The following is an 18,512-nucleotide window of genomic DNA, read 5'->3' as shown; positions in this document are numbered from 1 at the left end:
AGCCTCCCTTTTTGTTGGGGGACATATCTCTTTGGTCTATGGTTGATGAAATTCCAAAGGTTGGAATTTGTTTTACTTGTTAATATATGTATTTTCCTATTCAAAAAGTAAATAAATTGCATTTTTAAAAGAAATTTTTTTTTCTTTTTTTTCTTTTTTTTTTTTTTTGAGACGGAGTCTCGCTCTGTCGCCCAGGCTGGAGTGTAGTGGCACAGTCTCGGCTCACTGCAAGCTCCGCCTCCCAGGTTCACGCCATTCTCCTGCCTCAGCCTCTCCAAGTAGCTGGGACTACAGGCGCCCGCCACCACGCCCGGCTAATTTTTTGTATTTTTAGTAGAGACGGGGTTTCATCGTGGTCTCGATCTCCTGACCTCGTGATCCGCCCGCCTCAGCCTCCCAAAGTGCTGGGATTACAAGCGTGAGCCACCACGCCCGGCCTTTAAAAGAAATTTCTAAGGATCTGGGAGATCCCTTGTTGAGTTCAAATCGCCAGGGTTCAGTAGCTATTGAAGTGCATTTTCTTCATTAGATGTGTTTCTGGGGGCCAGTTTCTTCTGATTCTGGCAATAAAGCTTTTGCTGTTCAGTGGTCAGTGTTTTTAATTCTAACTCTTACTGCTTTATAGTTTGGTTGCTTAGGTCATTTTAGAATGTGAGATATTCATTGAATTCTAATCAGATTTATTTTTTATTTGGCATGTTTCTATTACATCGATCACAACACTTATGTGATATAGAAAGGTAGAAGTAGAAATTATGTCTTAATTATGTTTTTTTCTTTTAGATAAGGGAATATGAATGGATTCATTCCCAAACCAAAAGATTGAAGTTCAACGCACTTATAACAACATATGAGATCCTCTTGAAAGATAAGGTGTGTAATTAGTATCTAAAAGGCTAAATCTTTTCCAGTGCGACTTGTCCAGATGATAGGGTCTGTTACTTTTCTGTGGAGCATGTTAAAAATAAATACATGAAAGTTAAAAATAAAAAAACAAATGGTAGGGTCTGTACCTCCTACTTGCCATGTTACTTTTCTTCTCTTATTTCAAAAAGCAAGCAAATGAACAACCAGAAAAATTACTTTACAAAGGATATTAAGGTTATAAATAGAAAACAGAACCCTATAGATGAGGGGACCTTAGGTCACCAAGTCCAATTGAATTAAACAGAATGAAAGGGTATTGAATAGGTCAGTAACTTACCTGAGATTATTGTCAGTCATTGGATGCCATCTCAGGTATTTGCCTTGAATGTCATCTTAGGCATTTCCTATTGTATCATTGTTAAGGCATTTCTCCAGAAAAGATGATGTGAATGGTCTTTGTGAGGAGGACAAAAATAAGAAGCTCTTTAAATACCGCCTTTCTGCTAAAGAAATATATGTGGTAGGTAGATCCCATTGGTATTAAGTGCAAACAAGTTGAGTTTGGTGGCTCTTGGTGTTTGTGTGCTTCAGGGTTGGGGTATAGAATAGGCAAGAGAAGGACCATAATTAAGGGGAGAATACAGAATCATGTGGTTTTTTATTTTATTTTTGCCCAGCATAGCAATTTTTGTGTTCTTGCTGTGGGGCATGCAGTAATAACTGGTATAGAGGCCCACCTATACCTTTTAGATGATGATACTCTCTTTTGAATAGCTACCAATCTGGCAACTAACAGAATAAACAGAAGAGTCCTGATATATATTGTCAGTGAAGAATAAATGTGTCTATTTATACCTTTGTAATGGTATTTATACAGAGATAATTAACACTTGAAAGCATTTTTGGGTTCCCTTCTGACCTGGTGGCTCGTTCTGTTTTGTTTTTACTTTAGACTGTGCTGGGCAGTATTAACTGGGCCTTTCTGGGAGTGGATGAAGCCCATCGGTTGAAGAATGATGACTCTTTATTGTATAAAACTCTGATTGATTTCAAGTCCAACCATAGGCTCCTGATTACGGGGACCCCTCTTCAGAATTCCCTCAAAGAGCTCTGGTCCTTGCTGCACTTTATTATGCCGGAGAAGTAAGCTCCTTCCTGTGTATTTCAAAAGATGCTAGAATGTCTGAAATGCCAATGCTTTTTAACTTTCTTAGTAGACCTTAGGGAAAACAGATGGCATGGTTTGGGGAAAGCAAAGCATCAAATGGAGGCAGGGATGGCAGTAATAAAATGTTTCATAATCAATGAAAGAAGCCACAGAAATTAGCCTGTTAAGGAGGAAAGCAGTATCGTCTGCTGAAAGGCTGAATTAGTTAATGCACTTGGGAAATAATTGTTAAATAGATAACAGCAGACCTTTTCACTGTTGGTATAAGATAATCAATATAAGTAAAATGAAATATACAAGGTACACAAGCACTGAAAAGTATGTTACACTCAAATATCTGATAGCCGAAACATCAACTTTACATCTTATTCACATATTACTAAAGAACTGTGGAATGTGCTTATTGAAAAGATTTTTAAGGGAGAGATGATATGCACATTTCATAAAACTTAAAATTATCCAATGGTATTCAGTGATACTTAGAATAACATCTATATTCATTAATTTGGAGGACCCCACTCAGTCTGGCCCCTTGATAATAGTCTGATTCCTCTCATCCACTTTCTCCATCACTCATTATGCTTCAGCCATTCGGCCATCTTCCTGTCCCTTAAACATGCCAAGCCATTACTATTCCTTCTTGACTAGAATTATATTTCTTCTTATCTTCACATGGCCAACCACCTTAATGCTTCAGCTCATCTTATATGACCACCTCCTTTCAGAAATCTTTGCAGACTGCCTAACCTAAAGTAGCCCTTTAGACATCTTATCCCTAACCTGTTTAAGTTTCTATATAGCATCTCTTTTTGAATTTATGTTCTCATTCATCTCATGTCATTAAATTATGTATGAAAATCGCAGGGATTTTGTTTGCTTGATTCATTGCTGGTTCACATTGCCTAGAATAGCACCTGGTGCACAGTAAACAATTCAGTTAATAGTTGTTCAATTGATAGGTATACGCTCTACAATCTTTTTTTTTTAATTCAGGATTAAATTTTATTTTTTACTTTTATTTTTATTTTTTAAATTTTAAATTTAAATTTGTTTAGTAAATTTATAGTTTGCAACCATCATCATCGTCCAGTTTTAGAACATTTTCTTCATCCCAAAAAGTTCCCCTTGCTTGTTTGCAGTTAACCTCTGCTTCCACATATAGCCTTACGCAACCAATAATCAGCTTTTGTCTCTAGAGATTTACCTTTTCTAGAAGTTTTATAGAGGTGGAATCCTAATATGTAGGCTTTTGTTTCCGGCTTCCTTCACTTAGCATATTTTTTTGAGATTCCTTCATGTCAGAGTCTGTCAGTAGGTGTTCTGTTTTATTGGGTAATAATATTTCATTGCATCCAGTTACCAGTTGATGGACATTTGGATTGCTTTGTTTTGGGGTTATTATATCTTTGTGTGGACATATGTTTTTCTTTCTCTTGCTTAGTGACTTAGGAATAGAGTTGCTGGATTGTTTGGAAAGTTTATATTTAACATTTTAGAAACTACCACTCTGCTTTCTAAAGTGACTACCATTGTGCAGTCCTACCAAAAATGTTTGAAGGTTCTAGTTTCCCTGTGTCATCACCAGGACTTGGTGCCTTGTCAGTCTTTTTGATTCTAGCCATTCAGGCGAATGAGTGTCATTGTGGTTTTGACTTGCATTTCCCTAATGACTAATGATGTTGAACGTCTTTTCATGTGTTCATTAGCCATTGGTATGTCTTTGGTGAAATTTCTATTCAAGTGTTTTGGCATTTAACTCAGGCCTCGTGTTCCGTCATTGGAACTCTCAGCATGTGGGAATTATTTATATCCTACTGCTCAAGGTCATTGCCAAGATCTGATTGCAAAAATTCAAAAAATTGCAACCTCCATCATAAATGGGTTAAAAAAATGGGATTGTTTGTCTTATGATGAGTTGGAGAGGTTTTTTATTTCTTTAAAAAAATTCTTAAGTACAAGTGCTTTATCAGTACAGTCCCCAACTTTCTATAGTTCGATGTGAAATGTTTTGACTTTTCAGTGGTATGAAAGCAATACACTTTCAATAGAAAGTATATTTTGAATAAACACAACCATTCTGTTTTTCATTTTCAGTGTAATATTCAATAAATTACATGAGATATTCAACTCTTTATTATAAAATTGGCTTTGTGTTAGGTGATTTTGCTCAATAGTCTAATGATAAGTGTTCTGAACACATTTAGGGTAGGCTAAGCTGTGATGTTTGGTAGGTTAAGTGTATTAAATGCATTTTTTTTTTTTTTTTTGAGACGGAGTCTTGCTCTGTCGCCCAGGCTGGAGTGCAGTGGCGCCATCTTGGCTCACTGCAAGCTCCGCCTCCCGGGTTCACACCATTCTCCTGCCTCAGCCTCTCCGAGTAGCTGGGACTACAGGCGCCCGCCACCACGCCCGGCTAATTTTTTTTGTGTTTTTAGTAGAGACGGGGTTTCACCGTGGTCTCGATCTCCTGACCTCGTGATCCGCCCGCCTCGGCCTCCCAAAGTGCTGGGATTACAAGTGTGAGCCACCGCGCCCGGTCCCTATTAAATACATTTTTGATTTAACAATATTTTCAACTTACGATGCGTTTTTCAGGACATGACCCTGTTGTAAGTTGAGGAGCATCTGTATATAATTTGAACATATTTTATCCCAATCTGTGGCTTCTTTTCACTTTTTAAATGTCGTCTTTCAAAGAGAAAAAGTTACTGATTTTGATGAAGTATAATTTATGGATTTCTTTGTATGGATTGTGCTTTAGATATATCTGAGACAGATTTGCCTAACCTATGGAAACGAAGACTTGCTTCTTTATTTCCTTCTAGAAGTTCTAACTTATATATTAGGTCAGAGTTACATTTTGTTTATAGTGTGAAGTGTGAGTGCCTTAGTTCATTTTTTTGCAGTAGAATTTGGGAAATTGTTCTAGTATCGCTTGTTGAAAAGAATATCTGTTCTCCATTGAATTGCCTTGACACCTTTGTTGAAACTCAGTTGACACCGTAAATGTCATGCTTTGTTTCTGGACTGTCAGTTCTGTTTTATTAATACATATTTCTGTCCTTCTGCTAATGTCACACTGTCTTGATTAATGTAGCTTTCAACTGCTTTTTTATTTTTTATTTTTATTTTTGAGACGGAGCCTTGCTCTGTCACCCAGGCTGGAAGTGAAGTGGCACAATCTCAGCTCACTACAACGTCTGCTTCCCGGGCTCAAGCGATTCTCCTGCCTCAGCCTCCCCAGTAGCTGGGATTACGGGCACGCACCATCATGCTCAACTAATTTTTTGTATTTTAGTAGAAATGGGGTTTTGCCATGTTGGCCAGGCTGGTCTCGAACTCCTGACCTCAAGTGATCCACCGTCCTTGGCCTCCCAAAGTACTGGTATTATAGGCATGAGCCACTGCACCCGGCCTAGACTGCTTTTTAAAAATGGAGAAATACAAGTTCCATTTTCTTCTTTTTCAAAATTGTTTTGGTTATTCTAGAGTTCTTGGTACTTCCATATACATTTTAGGATCAGGTTGTTAATATCTGCAAGAAAAATATGGAATTTTGATAGAAATTGTGTGGAATCATATATCAATTAAAGCAAAATTATTAATATTGAGTCTTCTAATCCATAATCATGGAAAGTTTTCTCCATTTATTTAGATTTTCTATAATTTTTCTCAGTGTTTAGTGGTTTTTAGTTTAGAAATCTTATACATTTAAAATATTATTTTAATTCTAACTATTTTGAGTGGAATTTTTAAAAATATAACCTATTATAGAACTACAGTTGGGTTTTGTATATTGATCTTACATCCTGCAAACTTGATAAACTTACTGTTTCTACTGTGTGTGTGTGTATGTATGTGTATATTGTTCTGTATTTCTTAGTATTTTTCTATAGACAGGATTATGTTTTCTGTACCTAAAGGTTTCTTTTTCAAAGTGGATGTTTTTTATTTCTTCTTCTTGCCTTATTGTATTGGCAGGAACCTCCATCTTAACTAGAATTGGCGGGAGCAGGATGTTGGCTATAGATTTTTTTTGTAGATAACCTTTATTGGGTTGAGGAGGTTTTCTTCTCTTCCTAGTTTGTGAGGTTTTAATAAAGAATGGATATTAAGTTTTGTCAAATGCTTTTTTTCTGTGTCTGTTGAGATGACCATGTGGTTTTGTCCTTTAACAATATAGTATATTACATTAATTGCTTTTTAGACATTAGGCCAACTTTTTTTTTTCTAGCATAAATCTGACTTGTTGACAGTGTTTAATACTTTCTATGCGTTGCCAGATTCAGTTGGCTAATATTTTGTTAAAGATTTTTGCATCTATTTGGTGCTTTTTTTTTTTTTTTGAGACAGAGTTTCTGTCTGTTGCTCAGGCTAGAGTGCAATGGCACGATCTCGGCTCACTGCAACCTCCACCTCCCAGGTTCAAGCAGTTCTCATGCCTCAGCCTTCCAGGTAGCTGGGATTACAAGCATGCACCACCATGCCCGGCTGGTGGGGTTTTGCCATGTCAGCCAGGTTGGTCTCGAACTCCTGGCCTTAACTGATCTACATCTGCCTGTCTCCGCCGCCTAAAGTGCTGGGATTACAGGCGTGAGCCACTGTGCCTGGCCGCATCTGTGTTTTTGATTTTAATTAGGATTTTAGTCTACAGCTTTTTGTTTTGTTTTGCTGTTTACGTTGCTTTGGTTTTGGGATCATAAAATGAATTGGAGAGTTTTTCCCTTCTGTTTTCTGAAGGAGTTTGTGTAAGTTTAGTGTTATTTCTTCTTTAAATATTTACTAGAATTCACCACTGTAGCCATGTCAACCTTCACTTTGTGGGAAAAGTTTTAATGACTAACCTGGTTTCCAGTTACAGGTTCACTTAAGTTTTCTGTTTCTTCTTGACTTAGTTTTGTTAATTTATGTCTTTCTAGGAGTTAGTCTATCTCATCTAACTTGTCCTAATTTGTTGGCATAAAGTTACAGTATGCTCTCAGCCTTTTAATTTTAGTTTTCTTTTTTAAGAGACATGGTCTTTCTCTGTCACCCAGGCTGAGTGCAGTGGTATGATCATAGTTGACTGTAACCTCAAACTCCTGGGCTCAAGGGATCCTCCCACTTCTGCCTCCTGAGTAGCTGGGACTATAGGTGTGCACCACAATGCCCAGCTAATTTTTAAAATTTATTTTTTGTTATTTGTAGAGATGGGATCTTGCTGAGTTGTCCAGGCTGGTCTCCAACGTCTGGGCTCAAGTGATCCTCCCGCCTCTGTTTCCTAAAATGCTGAGATAATAGGCATGAACCACTGTGCCTGGTAGATTCTTTTAAGAATCAATAGTGATTAAAGTTAATTTTTTTGATTATGGTAATTTGTATCTTAGCTCTTTTTCTTGGTCAGTTCTAGCTAAGGGCTTAACAATTTTGATGCTCTCAAAGAACCAACTTTTGACATCATTGGTTTCTTCCTCTGTTTTTTCTTTTTTTTTTTTTTTTGAGACGAAGTTTTGCATTTGTTGCCCAGGCTGGAGTGCAGGGTGCGATCTCAGCTCACTGCAACCTCCACCTTCTAGTTTCAAGCGATTCTCCCGCCTCAGCCTCCTGAGTAGCTGGGATTACAGGCACCTGCCACTACACTTGGCTAATTTTTGTATTTTTAGTAGAGACGAGGTTTCACCAAGTTGGCCAGGCTGGTCTTGAACTCCTGACCTTGTGGTTTGCCTGCCTTGGCCTCCCAAAGTGCTAGGATTGCAGGTGTGGGCCCCCGTGCCCGGCCCCTCTGTTTTTCTATTTATTTCCACTCTCAAAGGTTTCCGTCCTTTGCTTGCTTTTCATTTAATTTTCTCTTTTTCTCTTAAGATACAGTTTAGATTATTGATGTAAAACTTTTTTCTTTTCTAGTTGTTTAAAGGTATGTTTACTTCTATGTACTGCTTTAGCTGCATCCCATAAGTATTGATAATTTTGTGTTTTTGTTTTCATTTGATTTCATCTATTTTCTAAATTCTCTGTGATTTATTCTTTGAAGCTTGGGTTTTTCAGAAGGATGGTGTTTAATATCCATATATTTAGGGATTTTCCAAATGTCTTATACTTCAGTTTTATCTTAGAGAACATGCTTTACATGAATTTATTATGCCTTATTAAATAGTCATAGTATGCTTTCTTTCCTGGAGACTGTCCCGTAAGTGCTTGTAAAGAATAATCTGTATTCTGCCTTTGTTTGACTGGTGTTTTGTAAATATCCGTTCAGTGTGGTGTTAATGGTGTTGTTCAAGACTTTTATATCTTTTCTAACTGCCAGTTTAGTTGTACTTTGAATTATTGAGAATGAAATATTTTAATTTTTAACCGTAGTTGAGTTTTTGTCTTCTAGTCATTTTTTGCTTCATGTATTTTGGGGTTGTTCTGTTAGGTATGTATCCATTCATAACTTTTGTATGTTCCTGAGGTATTGACCTTTTTCTGGTCAATACCAGAATGCCCCATTTGACCTCTAATGATATTTATTGTTTTGTAAATCCATTTTGTGTGATTTTATTATAGCTCCTCAGCTCTCTTCTGATTCCTGTTTGCATGATATATTGTTTTCCATCATTTGAACTGGTTACCATTTGCATGGTATACTGTTTTCCATCATTTTACTTTCAACTTAACTTCTTTCTGTAAGTCTAAAATATGTCTTATAGACAACCTGTACTTGGATGTACCTTTTTTATCCAGGCAAATAATCCTTGCCTTTTGATTGGAATATTTAGTTCATTCACATTTAACAGAATTAATAATATGGTTGGATTTATTTCTACTATTTTACTATTTGTTTTCCATATGTCTTACATCTTTTTTGTTCCACTTTCTCCTTTATTGCCTTCTTCTGTTTCAGCAAGTATTTTTCAGTGTGTCATTTTAATTCCTGTTAATTTTTTGCTATTAAAAAGTTTTTAATTGATTGCTCTAGGGATTATTGTATGCATCAGTCTTCTTCAGGTTAGTACTGACTCAGTTCTGGTAAAATAGGGCAACTTTGCCCGACTGTAGCTCCATTTTCACTCCTTATGTTATAAATCCAAGAATACAAGGATATAATTATTGCTTTCCACAGGTTTGTCTTTTAAGGACATATAGAAAAGAGAAAAATATATATATATTATCTTTCATATTTATCCATATATTTGATCATTTTCAGTGATCTTCATTTCTTCCTGTGTATTCAGGTCGCTGTTGGGTATTGCTTTCTTTTAGTCTGAAGGGCTTCCTTTATTTACATATTGCAAATAAGAATATGCTGGCTTAGATAATTAAAAGGTGTCCCGTATCACATAGTCAGTACGTAGATAGACCAAGATCAATAGCAAATCTTCTGTGACCAAGGCCAGTGTCCTTTGAACTTCAAGTTCTAAGAGAAAAAAATACATCCTTCCTAAAACCATTGAGAGTAAGATCACCCTACATAGTAAGAGTTATGAGACACAGTGGGAACACCTGTGCTTGTTTTTATAGAAAAAGAATTGTGGTATGTAGTTTCTACCAGTGAATACTTAGCCATGATTTGCTTTTGTGTACCTAGCTGCTGAAGTGGATGGTAGGGATTTTTGCTCCTAAGTGGTCATAATTAGCTTTTTCCTGCCATTAATCAGCTGTGGCATTCCACTCAGCATGGGCTATGTTTGGAAAAATGTCATATATCCTTCTTTCGTAATTGGAGAGAGGAACTTTCAATTACTTTATCATTCAGGGAGTCTCTTTCCAAAATTTTCCTTTGGCCAGTTGAATCAATTGTGGAATGATAGGTTAGAGTTAGAGATGCAAGATTTTTTCTGTGAAAGAGATATTTTTTTCTTTGAAAATTTTGTGTTTAAAGCATTGTCATTTTCAAATAAAGTTTCAAAATTGTTGTTCACAAAGATGTGTATATAAAAAGGAAACCAATTAGTTAAGGAGTTCAGATTTGCCCTTATTTCTGCCTGAGCTTGCTGTATGGGTAACTATAGTCTTGGGAAGTATTTTGCCTCATCCTCAGCAGAAGTTCCTGAGGTACCTTAGGACTCTACACAGCTTTTGAAGAAAGGATCCACTGAAGAAAAACTATTGTAAAGGAGAGAATTAGGTTTAGTCAAATAGCTTTTGAACTTCCCCACTCAAATGTTACAGGCTATTGTTTCAAAATCCAAGTTAGTCCTCTGTTTAACCAACTGAAATTCTGTTTCCTTAGTATAGAGTCTCAGTGCCTTTCCTGCAGGGTGGCTCTGACAGAGAGTACACAATGACTAACCATATTGTGAATACTTATCAATCAATAGCTTCATTTTGTACGTACTGTTTGCAAAGCATGGAACTTCGTATTAAAGGTAGAAAAAGATACGACAAGATTGAAAAATTCGGCTTATAAAGACCATCATGTGCAAATATATACTTCAGATTTACCCCAGAAAACAAGTCAGTTTGATAGCATGTATTTCAGAGATTACGTTTTTTAGTGTTGGGATGATTTTTAAAATTTCTATTTCTGTCGTCTAGGGCAATCTCTTAATTTTTTTTGCACTTTTCCTTTTACGTATTTACTGTGTGACTTTTAGCATACCATTTTAACTGCTTTGGTTTAATTTCCTTTGTTGGTCCTTACTAAAGTAACCTATTTTTCTAAAATTCCGTGTTCTGCAGTTACAAAGATCAGAATTTTTTCTAGTTCTGTGAGAGACAAATATTAAATACAGAAGTTGATAGCAGGGATTTATCTAAAATATGAATCCTTAGATGTAACATGGTGTCTTTATACATCACCACTATGACCTTATACCTTTTCTATAATATTATAAATTAATAATATATTTTAATTATAAAATTATATATTATATTTAATATATGTATTTTATATTATAAATTAATAATTGTTTTCAGGGCAGCAGACTTTTTCTAAAGAATCTGATAGTAGGCTGGGCGTGGTGGCTCACGCTTGTAATCCCAGCACTTTGGGAGGCTGAGGCGGGCAGATCATGAAGTCAGGAAATCGAGACCATCCTGGCTAACATGGTGAAACCCCGTCTCTACTAAAAATACAAAAAATTAGCCGGGTGTGATGGCGGGCGCCTGTAGTTCCAGCTGCTCGGGAGGCTGAGGGAGGAGAATGGCGTCAACCCGGGAGGCGGAGCTTGCAGTGAGCCGAGATTGCACCACTGCACTCTAGCCTGGGCGACAGAGCCGAGACTCTTTCTCAAAAAACAAACAAACAAACAAACAAACAAAAAACTCAGAATCTGATGGTAAATATTTTTGGTTCACAGCCCACACAGTCATTGTTAGCCACTCATCTCTGCTGTTTAGAGGAAAAGCAGCCATAGAGAATTCATAAACAAATAAATGATACTTATATCTCTTCAGTGTGTGTAGATCAAGAACTAGTGTCTTATATTAACTCCCTTAATATAATAAAAGTACAGTAGGCAGGTGAAAATATTTGTTGCCTAAAACGTAGAGGAAGTAAATCTTGGAAATAAACTTTTAATTTTTTAGATTAGTAAAGTTTTAATTTATTATAACGTGTTAGGTAAATTAGCTTATTGAAATTGTCTCTCAGGTATTCAGAAAATAGCCTGATATAGTGATATTTCTACTTCTACTGATTTCCAGTCACTTCACACATTTAGGGTGTGAGGTATCATCTCCATCATTGAGATAGTTCAGCTTTCTTTCTTTTTTTTTTTTTGAGACAGAGTCTCACTGTCACGCAGGCTGGAGTGCAATGGCATGATTTTGGCTCACTGCAGCCTTCGTCTTCTGGGTTCCAGTGATTCTCCTGCCTCAGCCTCCAGAGTAGCTGGGATTACAGGCACTCGCCACCATGCCCAGCTAATTTTTGTATTTTTAGTAGAGATGGGGTTTCACCATGTTGGCCAGGCTGGTCTCGAACTCCTGACTTCAGGTGATCCGCCCGCCTCAGCCTCCCAAAGTGCTGGGATTACAGGTATGAGCTACTGCGCCCGGCCAGAGATAGTTCAGTTTTCATTGTGCATTTTAATTATTAGTTTTAATTCCTCACCTATTCTATGTTCTTGGAGTATTTGCTTAATAGCATAGCAGTGTGAGAAAATACAGTTTACCTTAGGTTTGTCAAGCTGTAGGCTTTAATGACAACTTTAGATGTCTACCCCAAAAGATCATATAATCTGCTTCCCTGTAGATGATTGTTTCAGCCCATACCAGGTGTTACTAAGGCGATGGCACCTGTAATCCCAGCTACTTGAGAGGCTGAGGCAGGAGAATCACTTGAGCCTGGGAGGTGGAGGTTGCAGTGAGCCGAGATTGCGCCACTGCATTCCAGCCTGGGCGACGGAGAGAGACTCTGTCTCAAAAAAAAAAAAAAAAAAAAAGAAATGACTATTTGTGAGTTCAGAAACGACGGTGACTCTCTTGAGGCTGTTGTGTCCATTGGCAGTACTGGCACCGGCTATCTCTGACCTTCCATCTTACCAGAGGGCATGTGCTTTGAGTAGTTACTGAGTAGTTCTAGATGATGTTGGTTACATGATAGACTGAAATATTTTATTAACTCTGAATTCAGTCTGAGAATTGGAAACGTGCTATTATCCAGTGTAGACTGATGGAGTTGATTTCGTTTTGCTTTTCCCCTTTTTGTTTTCCCTTCTATTTAAGAGCTCTAGTGATTGATAATTTTGTCTTTCCTTATGGGAAAGATTCATTTTTTTACAGTTTTTTTTCCTATTCTTCTTTTCCTCAATGTGGCTAAATAACACTATACTGTTTCTTTCCTAGGTTTGAATTTTGGGAAGATTTTGAAGAAGACCATGGGAAAGGGAGAGAGAATGGCTACCAGAGTCTTCATAAGGTGCTAGAGCCTTTCCTTCTCCGGAGAGTCAAAAAAGATGTGGAGAAATCCCTTCCTGCTAAAGTGGAACAGATTCTCAGGGTGGAGATGTCAGCCCTTCAGAAACAGTATTACAAGTAAGTTCTTGTTTGGGTTAGGCCTAAAGGGTTAGAGATCAGTACCATGAAACTATTAAATAGGAGATATATATATATATATATATTTTTTTTTTTTTGGAGACAGAGTCTCACGATTCTCCTGCCTCAGCCTACCGAGTAGCTGGGATTACAGGGATGCACCACCACGCCCAGCTAATTTTTTTTGTATTTTTAGTAGAGATGGGGTTTCTCCATGTTGGTCAGGCTGGTATTGAACTCCCGACCTCAGGTGATCCACCCACCTCGGCCTCCCAACGTTTTGTTGTTATTAAGCAAAATTTCAATACGGTTGTTATGTCTAAAATTTTTTAATAATTCCTTAACAGTTTTGTAATATCTAGTGTTTACCTTTTCCTGGTTGTCATATACATGTATGTATATCTCCGTTTGTGCATGTGCCATTTTGCTTGTTTTGGGATCGATGTAAGCTCCATGCATTTTGCTTGTTTTGGGATCTATGTAAGCTCCATGCATTTTGATTGGTTGGTATGTCTCTTAAGTATATTTTAATCAATTTATTTTTCCTTGCCTTATAAATTTTTTGAGTCAGGAAACTGAATTTATGTTTTGTAGACTTTTCTCACAGTCTGGATTTTGCTGATTCTAGCTCCATGGCATTCTTTAATATTTTCAGCCAGGTGTGGTGGCTCACGCCTATAATCCCAGCACTTTGGGAGGCTGAGGCAGGAGGATCGCTTGAGCCCAGTAGTTTGAGACCAGCCTGGGCAGCACAGTGAGACCCCATCTCTATAAAAATAAAAAAAATTTTTAAAAACCACTTTTCCTCTGAACTGTGTTTTCTGTATACTCATAAGTAAGTGTAAAGGCTTGATTAGACTCAGATTCAGTGTGACTTTAGAGGCAGAGGAATATTGTTTCACAGGATAAATGTCCTTTTTTGTGATGTTAGTGACTAATGATGAGCGTTGCCTAGACCTGTTAATTCATTAGAGAGTACAAAAGGGTGATATTCAAATTTTATCACTCACTTGTTTATTAGGTGGAATACTTCTATAAAAAGAAACTTTCCCATGTCAGCTGAGGAACAGTTCATATAGGAAAGGCAGAATAAGATTCTTTTTTACTTTCGCCATTTTGAAAGGAAAAGATCTACTTTTCTTCAAAGGTTTTGACCAATGAGATTTACTTTGATATAATTATGAACTCATCAACTACACGTATTTATGTTTAATTCTGTCGGAGTTAATATCCATATTCATGCTCTAACAGTCCCATTTTTAGCTAGTGGGAACTTATTCAAGTTGGTTGTTGGAGTCCTTTTGACATAACCGTAACAGTAGGTTGATAGTTTCTTTGCTATCTGGAATGATAAAGTGTTCCACATCCATCTTGCACATTTCCTGCCCCAGAAGTAGAGTCAGCCATATATCCAAGAAGTTCTACATACTCCTTTACTAGGAAATGGTATTTGTTTGTTTCTGTTTTTCCTCTGAAAATAGTTTAATACTATAAAATGTAAAAGGGGAAATAGTGTTACCTTAGTAACAACATGAATGTGTCAGTTGGTCAGTGCTATTTTGGGTGTTGATTGATCGTATGATTTTTCTGGCTACTCTAGATACTTCCAGTTTGCTTAAGCTGATTTAGTTGAATTTTTGTCACATGCAGTTTAAGAGTCCTGGCTAATATTCTGTTGCCTTTAGGCTGCACAACATGCAGGATTGAGGAAAGCACTAGAGAGCCAAAGAAAGTGAGCAGAGTTACTTCAGGGCCACCAGCATTCCCCGCAATCCCTGTCCACAGGCATAGGCCCTTCTGCACTTCCCACTGTAGAGCAGCACCCATCCCCACCAAACCTCACTTCTGGGTGTGACTTCATAGACTGTCGGGTTCCGCAGTGCCCTGGAGTCCAAGGCTGTTGAGTCTGAAGGATCCTCAGAAGACTGGCCTCTCTCTGATGGTTTATGGACTATGGCAAAGATGAGGAAATGGTATTGGGAGACCACATACTGGGCACTAGGGATGCTCTTTGCAAATGCAACAAACATGGACAGAATCGGGAAATTTGTTTTTAATGGTAAAAATACGTGATGAACAGTACCACAGAGATTTTATTTGATCTTACTGATCTTATGCCATGCTAAAAATCTCACTTCCCAACCACACCAAGCGAATTCATTCTATACATACAACAAAGCTAATACTACCACCAACAATAAGAATAGTAAAAACAGGTTAAGATTTTCTTTTTTTTTTTTTTGAGATGGAGTCTCACTCTGTCACCCAGGCTGGAGTGCAGTGGCACGATCTCAGCTCACTGCAACAGGATTTTCTTTTTACAGGTTTTGTTTTTACTTATTTATTTTTTTGCTTTTTAAGGTTATATACCATAAGAAGTGGAAGAGTTTTAAAGTACTCGAGGTAGTTTTTCTTCTGTGTCTTTAGGCCACTAATGGATACATAGATTTATTTCATTTTAGTTTTGATTTTTAGGGATTGCTTTAATTTTGTTTTTAAATTATAATATTTGTAGATTTCCAAAGGCAAACCTACAAAGCCCGGTATGTTCAAAGAAATGTAGCTTCCGTCCCTCTTCCCTCCATTCTAGTCCATCTTTCCCCATAGGTAATTATTATTATTTTTTGAGATGGAGTTTCGCTCTTGTTGCCCAGGCTGGAGTGTGAGATCTCAGCTCACCTCAACCTCCGCCTCCCAGGTTCAAGCGATTCTCCTGCCTCAGCCTCTCGAATAGCTGGGATTACAGGCATGCACCAGTACGCCCAGCTAATTTTGTATTTTTAGTAGAGATGGGGTTTCATCATGTTGGTCAGGCTGGTCTCGAACTCCCAACCTCAGGTGATCTGCCCCCTTCGGCCTCCCAAAGTGCTGGGATTAACAGGTGTGAGCCACCGCACCTGGCCCATAATTATTATTATTTTTTAACATTTTAATGCTTATCCTTTCTTTAACTTTTAATTATTAAATAAAAGCAAATGCATTTTAACTTTGAATATCCTCCTTTCTCTTAGGTAAGTGGTAGCATACCGTATACACTTTTCTCTGCCTTCCTTTTTTCCTTAATGATGCGTGCTGAAGAGCACCCCATAGTAGCTTATAGAGATAGGCCTTTACGGTGCATAGTATTCCATTGAGGATATATAGTATGGTTTATTCAACCAGTTTCCTTGTGGTAGGTATTTAGATTGTTTTACCTACTTTTATAAATAGTTCTGCAGTGAAGATAGATTCCTAAAGTGTGATTTCTAAGAGAAGCATGAAGAAATTGCACCACTCAGGAAAAAATGTACTCTTAATATTTTGGAGTTTATGGTTAAGGAATATACATCGGTATACATGAATATATTTGTATTTCTCCTCCAAATTTGGGTAGAAAACATACTGATAAATTATTTTGTCAGATAAAATACTTTTTTACAATGTTAAAATGGGTATATAGCCTCTATTTTATGGTATGTTTTAATTTATTTAACCTCATAATGTTAGCTTATTTCTGATTTTTATATTTCAGTGAAGAGTGCTTCAGTGACAGTCATTTTCCATTCACATATGCACACACAGGTTGAGTCTCTTATCAAAAATGCTTGGGGACCAGAAGTATTTCAGATTTTGGGATATTTGCTTTATATTTACAAGTTAAGCATTCCAAATCTGGAAATCAGAACTCTAAAATGCTCTAATGAGAATTTCCTTTGAGCGTCATACTGGCACTCAGAAAGTTTTGAGTGCCATTTTGGAACATTTTAGATTTTCACATTTAGGATTCTCAGCCTTTGTGTACACACACACACTTAAATATGTGTAAAGTATGTGTGTGTAAATATGTAAAATGTATGTGTGTGTGTGTCTATATATATGTAAAGCATATGTGTGTGTTGTGTACATGTAGAGAGAGTTGTTTTCTTCTAATATTCCTGTGTTCAGTGAGGTTGAAATATCCAGCAGAATCTTAAACATTCCTAATTCTGACTGGAGATGTGAAAGATTATGATTAGATGGCAGGAGATACAAAAGGAAATATTCTTCTTTGCTTCTTAAACTTTTTTAGGCCTCTTTTTTTCCCACAATACTACTACTTTCTGTTATACTCTTCTAGTACCTGCAACTTTCTGTTTTTTTTGTATCTAGTAGTATCATTATCATTTTAATTTGCAGGTGGATTCTGACCAGGAATTACAAGGCTCTTGCCAAAGGAACAAGAGGCAGCACATCTGGTTTTCTTAATATTGTGATGGAACTGAAAAAATGTTGCAACCACTGCTATCTGATTAAACCCCCTGAAGAAAATGAAAGGGAAAATGGACAGGAGATTCTTCTGGTAGGTAGTTCCTCATAATTACTTTCTCAAAAAAACGCTTAGTTTCTCTAGGTGCTTTTCATCAGAATGCTCTTTTCCTCCTTGGTGACCTATCAAGGATCATCAAAGGAAGCTTTAAAAATGGGAGAAAAAAGGTAACTATGAATGATTTGGAAAGTATAGTATCACTTATAAATGTTTTTATGGGAAAAAGAACATTTTGGGAATTGCTGGTCAACCACGTTGCTAAGGGCTTCAGAAAGCTTTAAGATGATTTTTAAAATACGGATTTTTAGAGATTAGGGAAGATTAAAATTTGTGTTTCAACATAGTTATTGGAATGTCTTTTAAATTTTCAGTCCCTCATAAGGAGCAGTGGGAAGCTGATTTTATTAGACAAACTGTTGACAAGACTTCGAGAAAGGGGGAATCGAGTGCTTATCTTCTCTCAGATGGTGAGAATGTTGGATATCCTGGCTGAATACCTAACTATTAAACACTATCCTTTCCAGGTAAGGTGATTTCAGTAATTGCTGTGGGGGGAATCAATCTGTCTCCCGCCTCCCCTCCCTAACCTTCCTACACTGGGTTGTATGCTTTGCTTGTTAAAGTAGGAAGTAAGAGTTTCTTGTTTCAAAGAAGTTAAGGTTAAGATTCCAGGAGGGTCTTAATTTTTACTTTCATGCCTTCAGGCTACCATATGAAAGTGGTCATGAGGAGACCATTCTTTTTTTGAAGGTGGGTGGGGAGGATTAGAGAAAGTCAAACTGGGCAAGATAAAAAAAAAAAAAGGATGTCAGATGGCATCTTACTGCATGTGTATGGTGAAAGTAGAGAGGAAGTAAGTGTGAGCTCAATTCCAGAAGCCCAAATCCTAGAAGGAGAGGGCAGTATCAGACATTCACCCCAAAAGCTGACCCTAAAAGCTGACCCTGGCTGTGAGGCTGGGAACATAGCAGAACACTGGTACTTAAAACCTTGCTAGTCCCTGAAGTAAATGATGATGGCTTCCCCTTTTTTCTGTGGAGTTCTTTAACTGGAGTTATTATCTTCACACAGTTGTCTCCTACGGGGAAAAAATTTCTTCTGCATAATAACATTTTTCTAGGTGTATATAATCTAGTAGAAACTTATTCTCTGATCTATTTATAGACACATAGACATATATGCAATTTACCTTGTCTCTTGGCATATGTTTATAGTGCTTTGATTTTTTTTTTTTTTTTTTTTTTTTGACGG

General features: G+C 37.1%; 1 protein-coding gene across 7 annotated transcripts in view; it reads left to right on the top strand.

Moving 5' to 3' along the window:
* LOC116463509 (chromodomain-helicase-DNA-binding protein 2) overlaps positions 1–18,512 on the top strand; it is a 143,824-nt gene that overhangs the window by 72,062 nt on the left and 53,250 nt on the right. For all 7 annotated transcript variants that reach the window (XM_058434679.1, XM_032146640.2, XM_058434680.1 and 4 more), the window contains 5 exons: positions 784–873; positions 1,820–2,010; positions 12,788–12,976; positions 17,132–17,294; positions 17,633–17,785. In XM_058434679.1, coding sequence (XP_058290662.1) covers positions 784–873; positions 1,820–2,010; positions 12,788–12,976; positions 17,132–17,294; positions 17,633–17,785 — 786 coding nt within the window. The remainder of the gene's footprint in view (positions 1–783; positions 874–1,819; positions 2,011–12,787; positions 12,977–17,131; positions 17,295–17,632; positions 17,786–18,512) is intronic.

The sequence above is a fragment of the Hylobates moloch genome, unplaced genomic scaffold, assembly GCF_009828535.3.
Source record: "Hylobates moloch isolate HMO894 unplaced genomic scaffold, HMol_V3 SCAFFOLD_39, whole genome shotgun sequence".
NCBI classification, from domain to species: Eukaryota; Metazoa; Chordata; class Mammalia; order Primates; family Hylobatidae; genus Hylobates; species Hylobates moloch.
The sequence above is the reverse complement of the archived record's forward strand: the minus strand, read 5'-3'. Positions and strand labels throughout refer to the sequence as shown.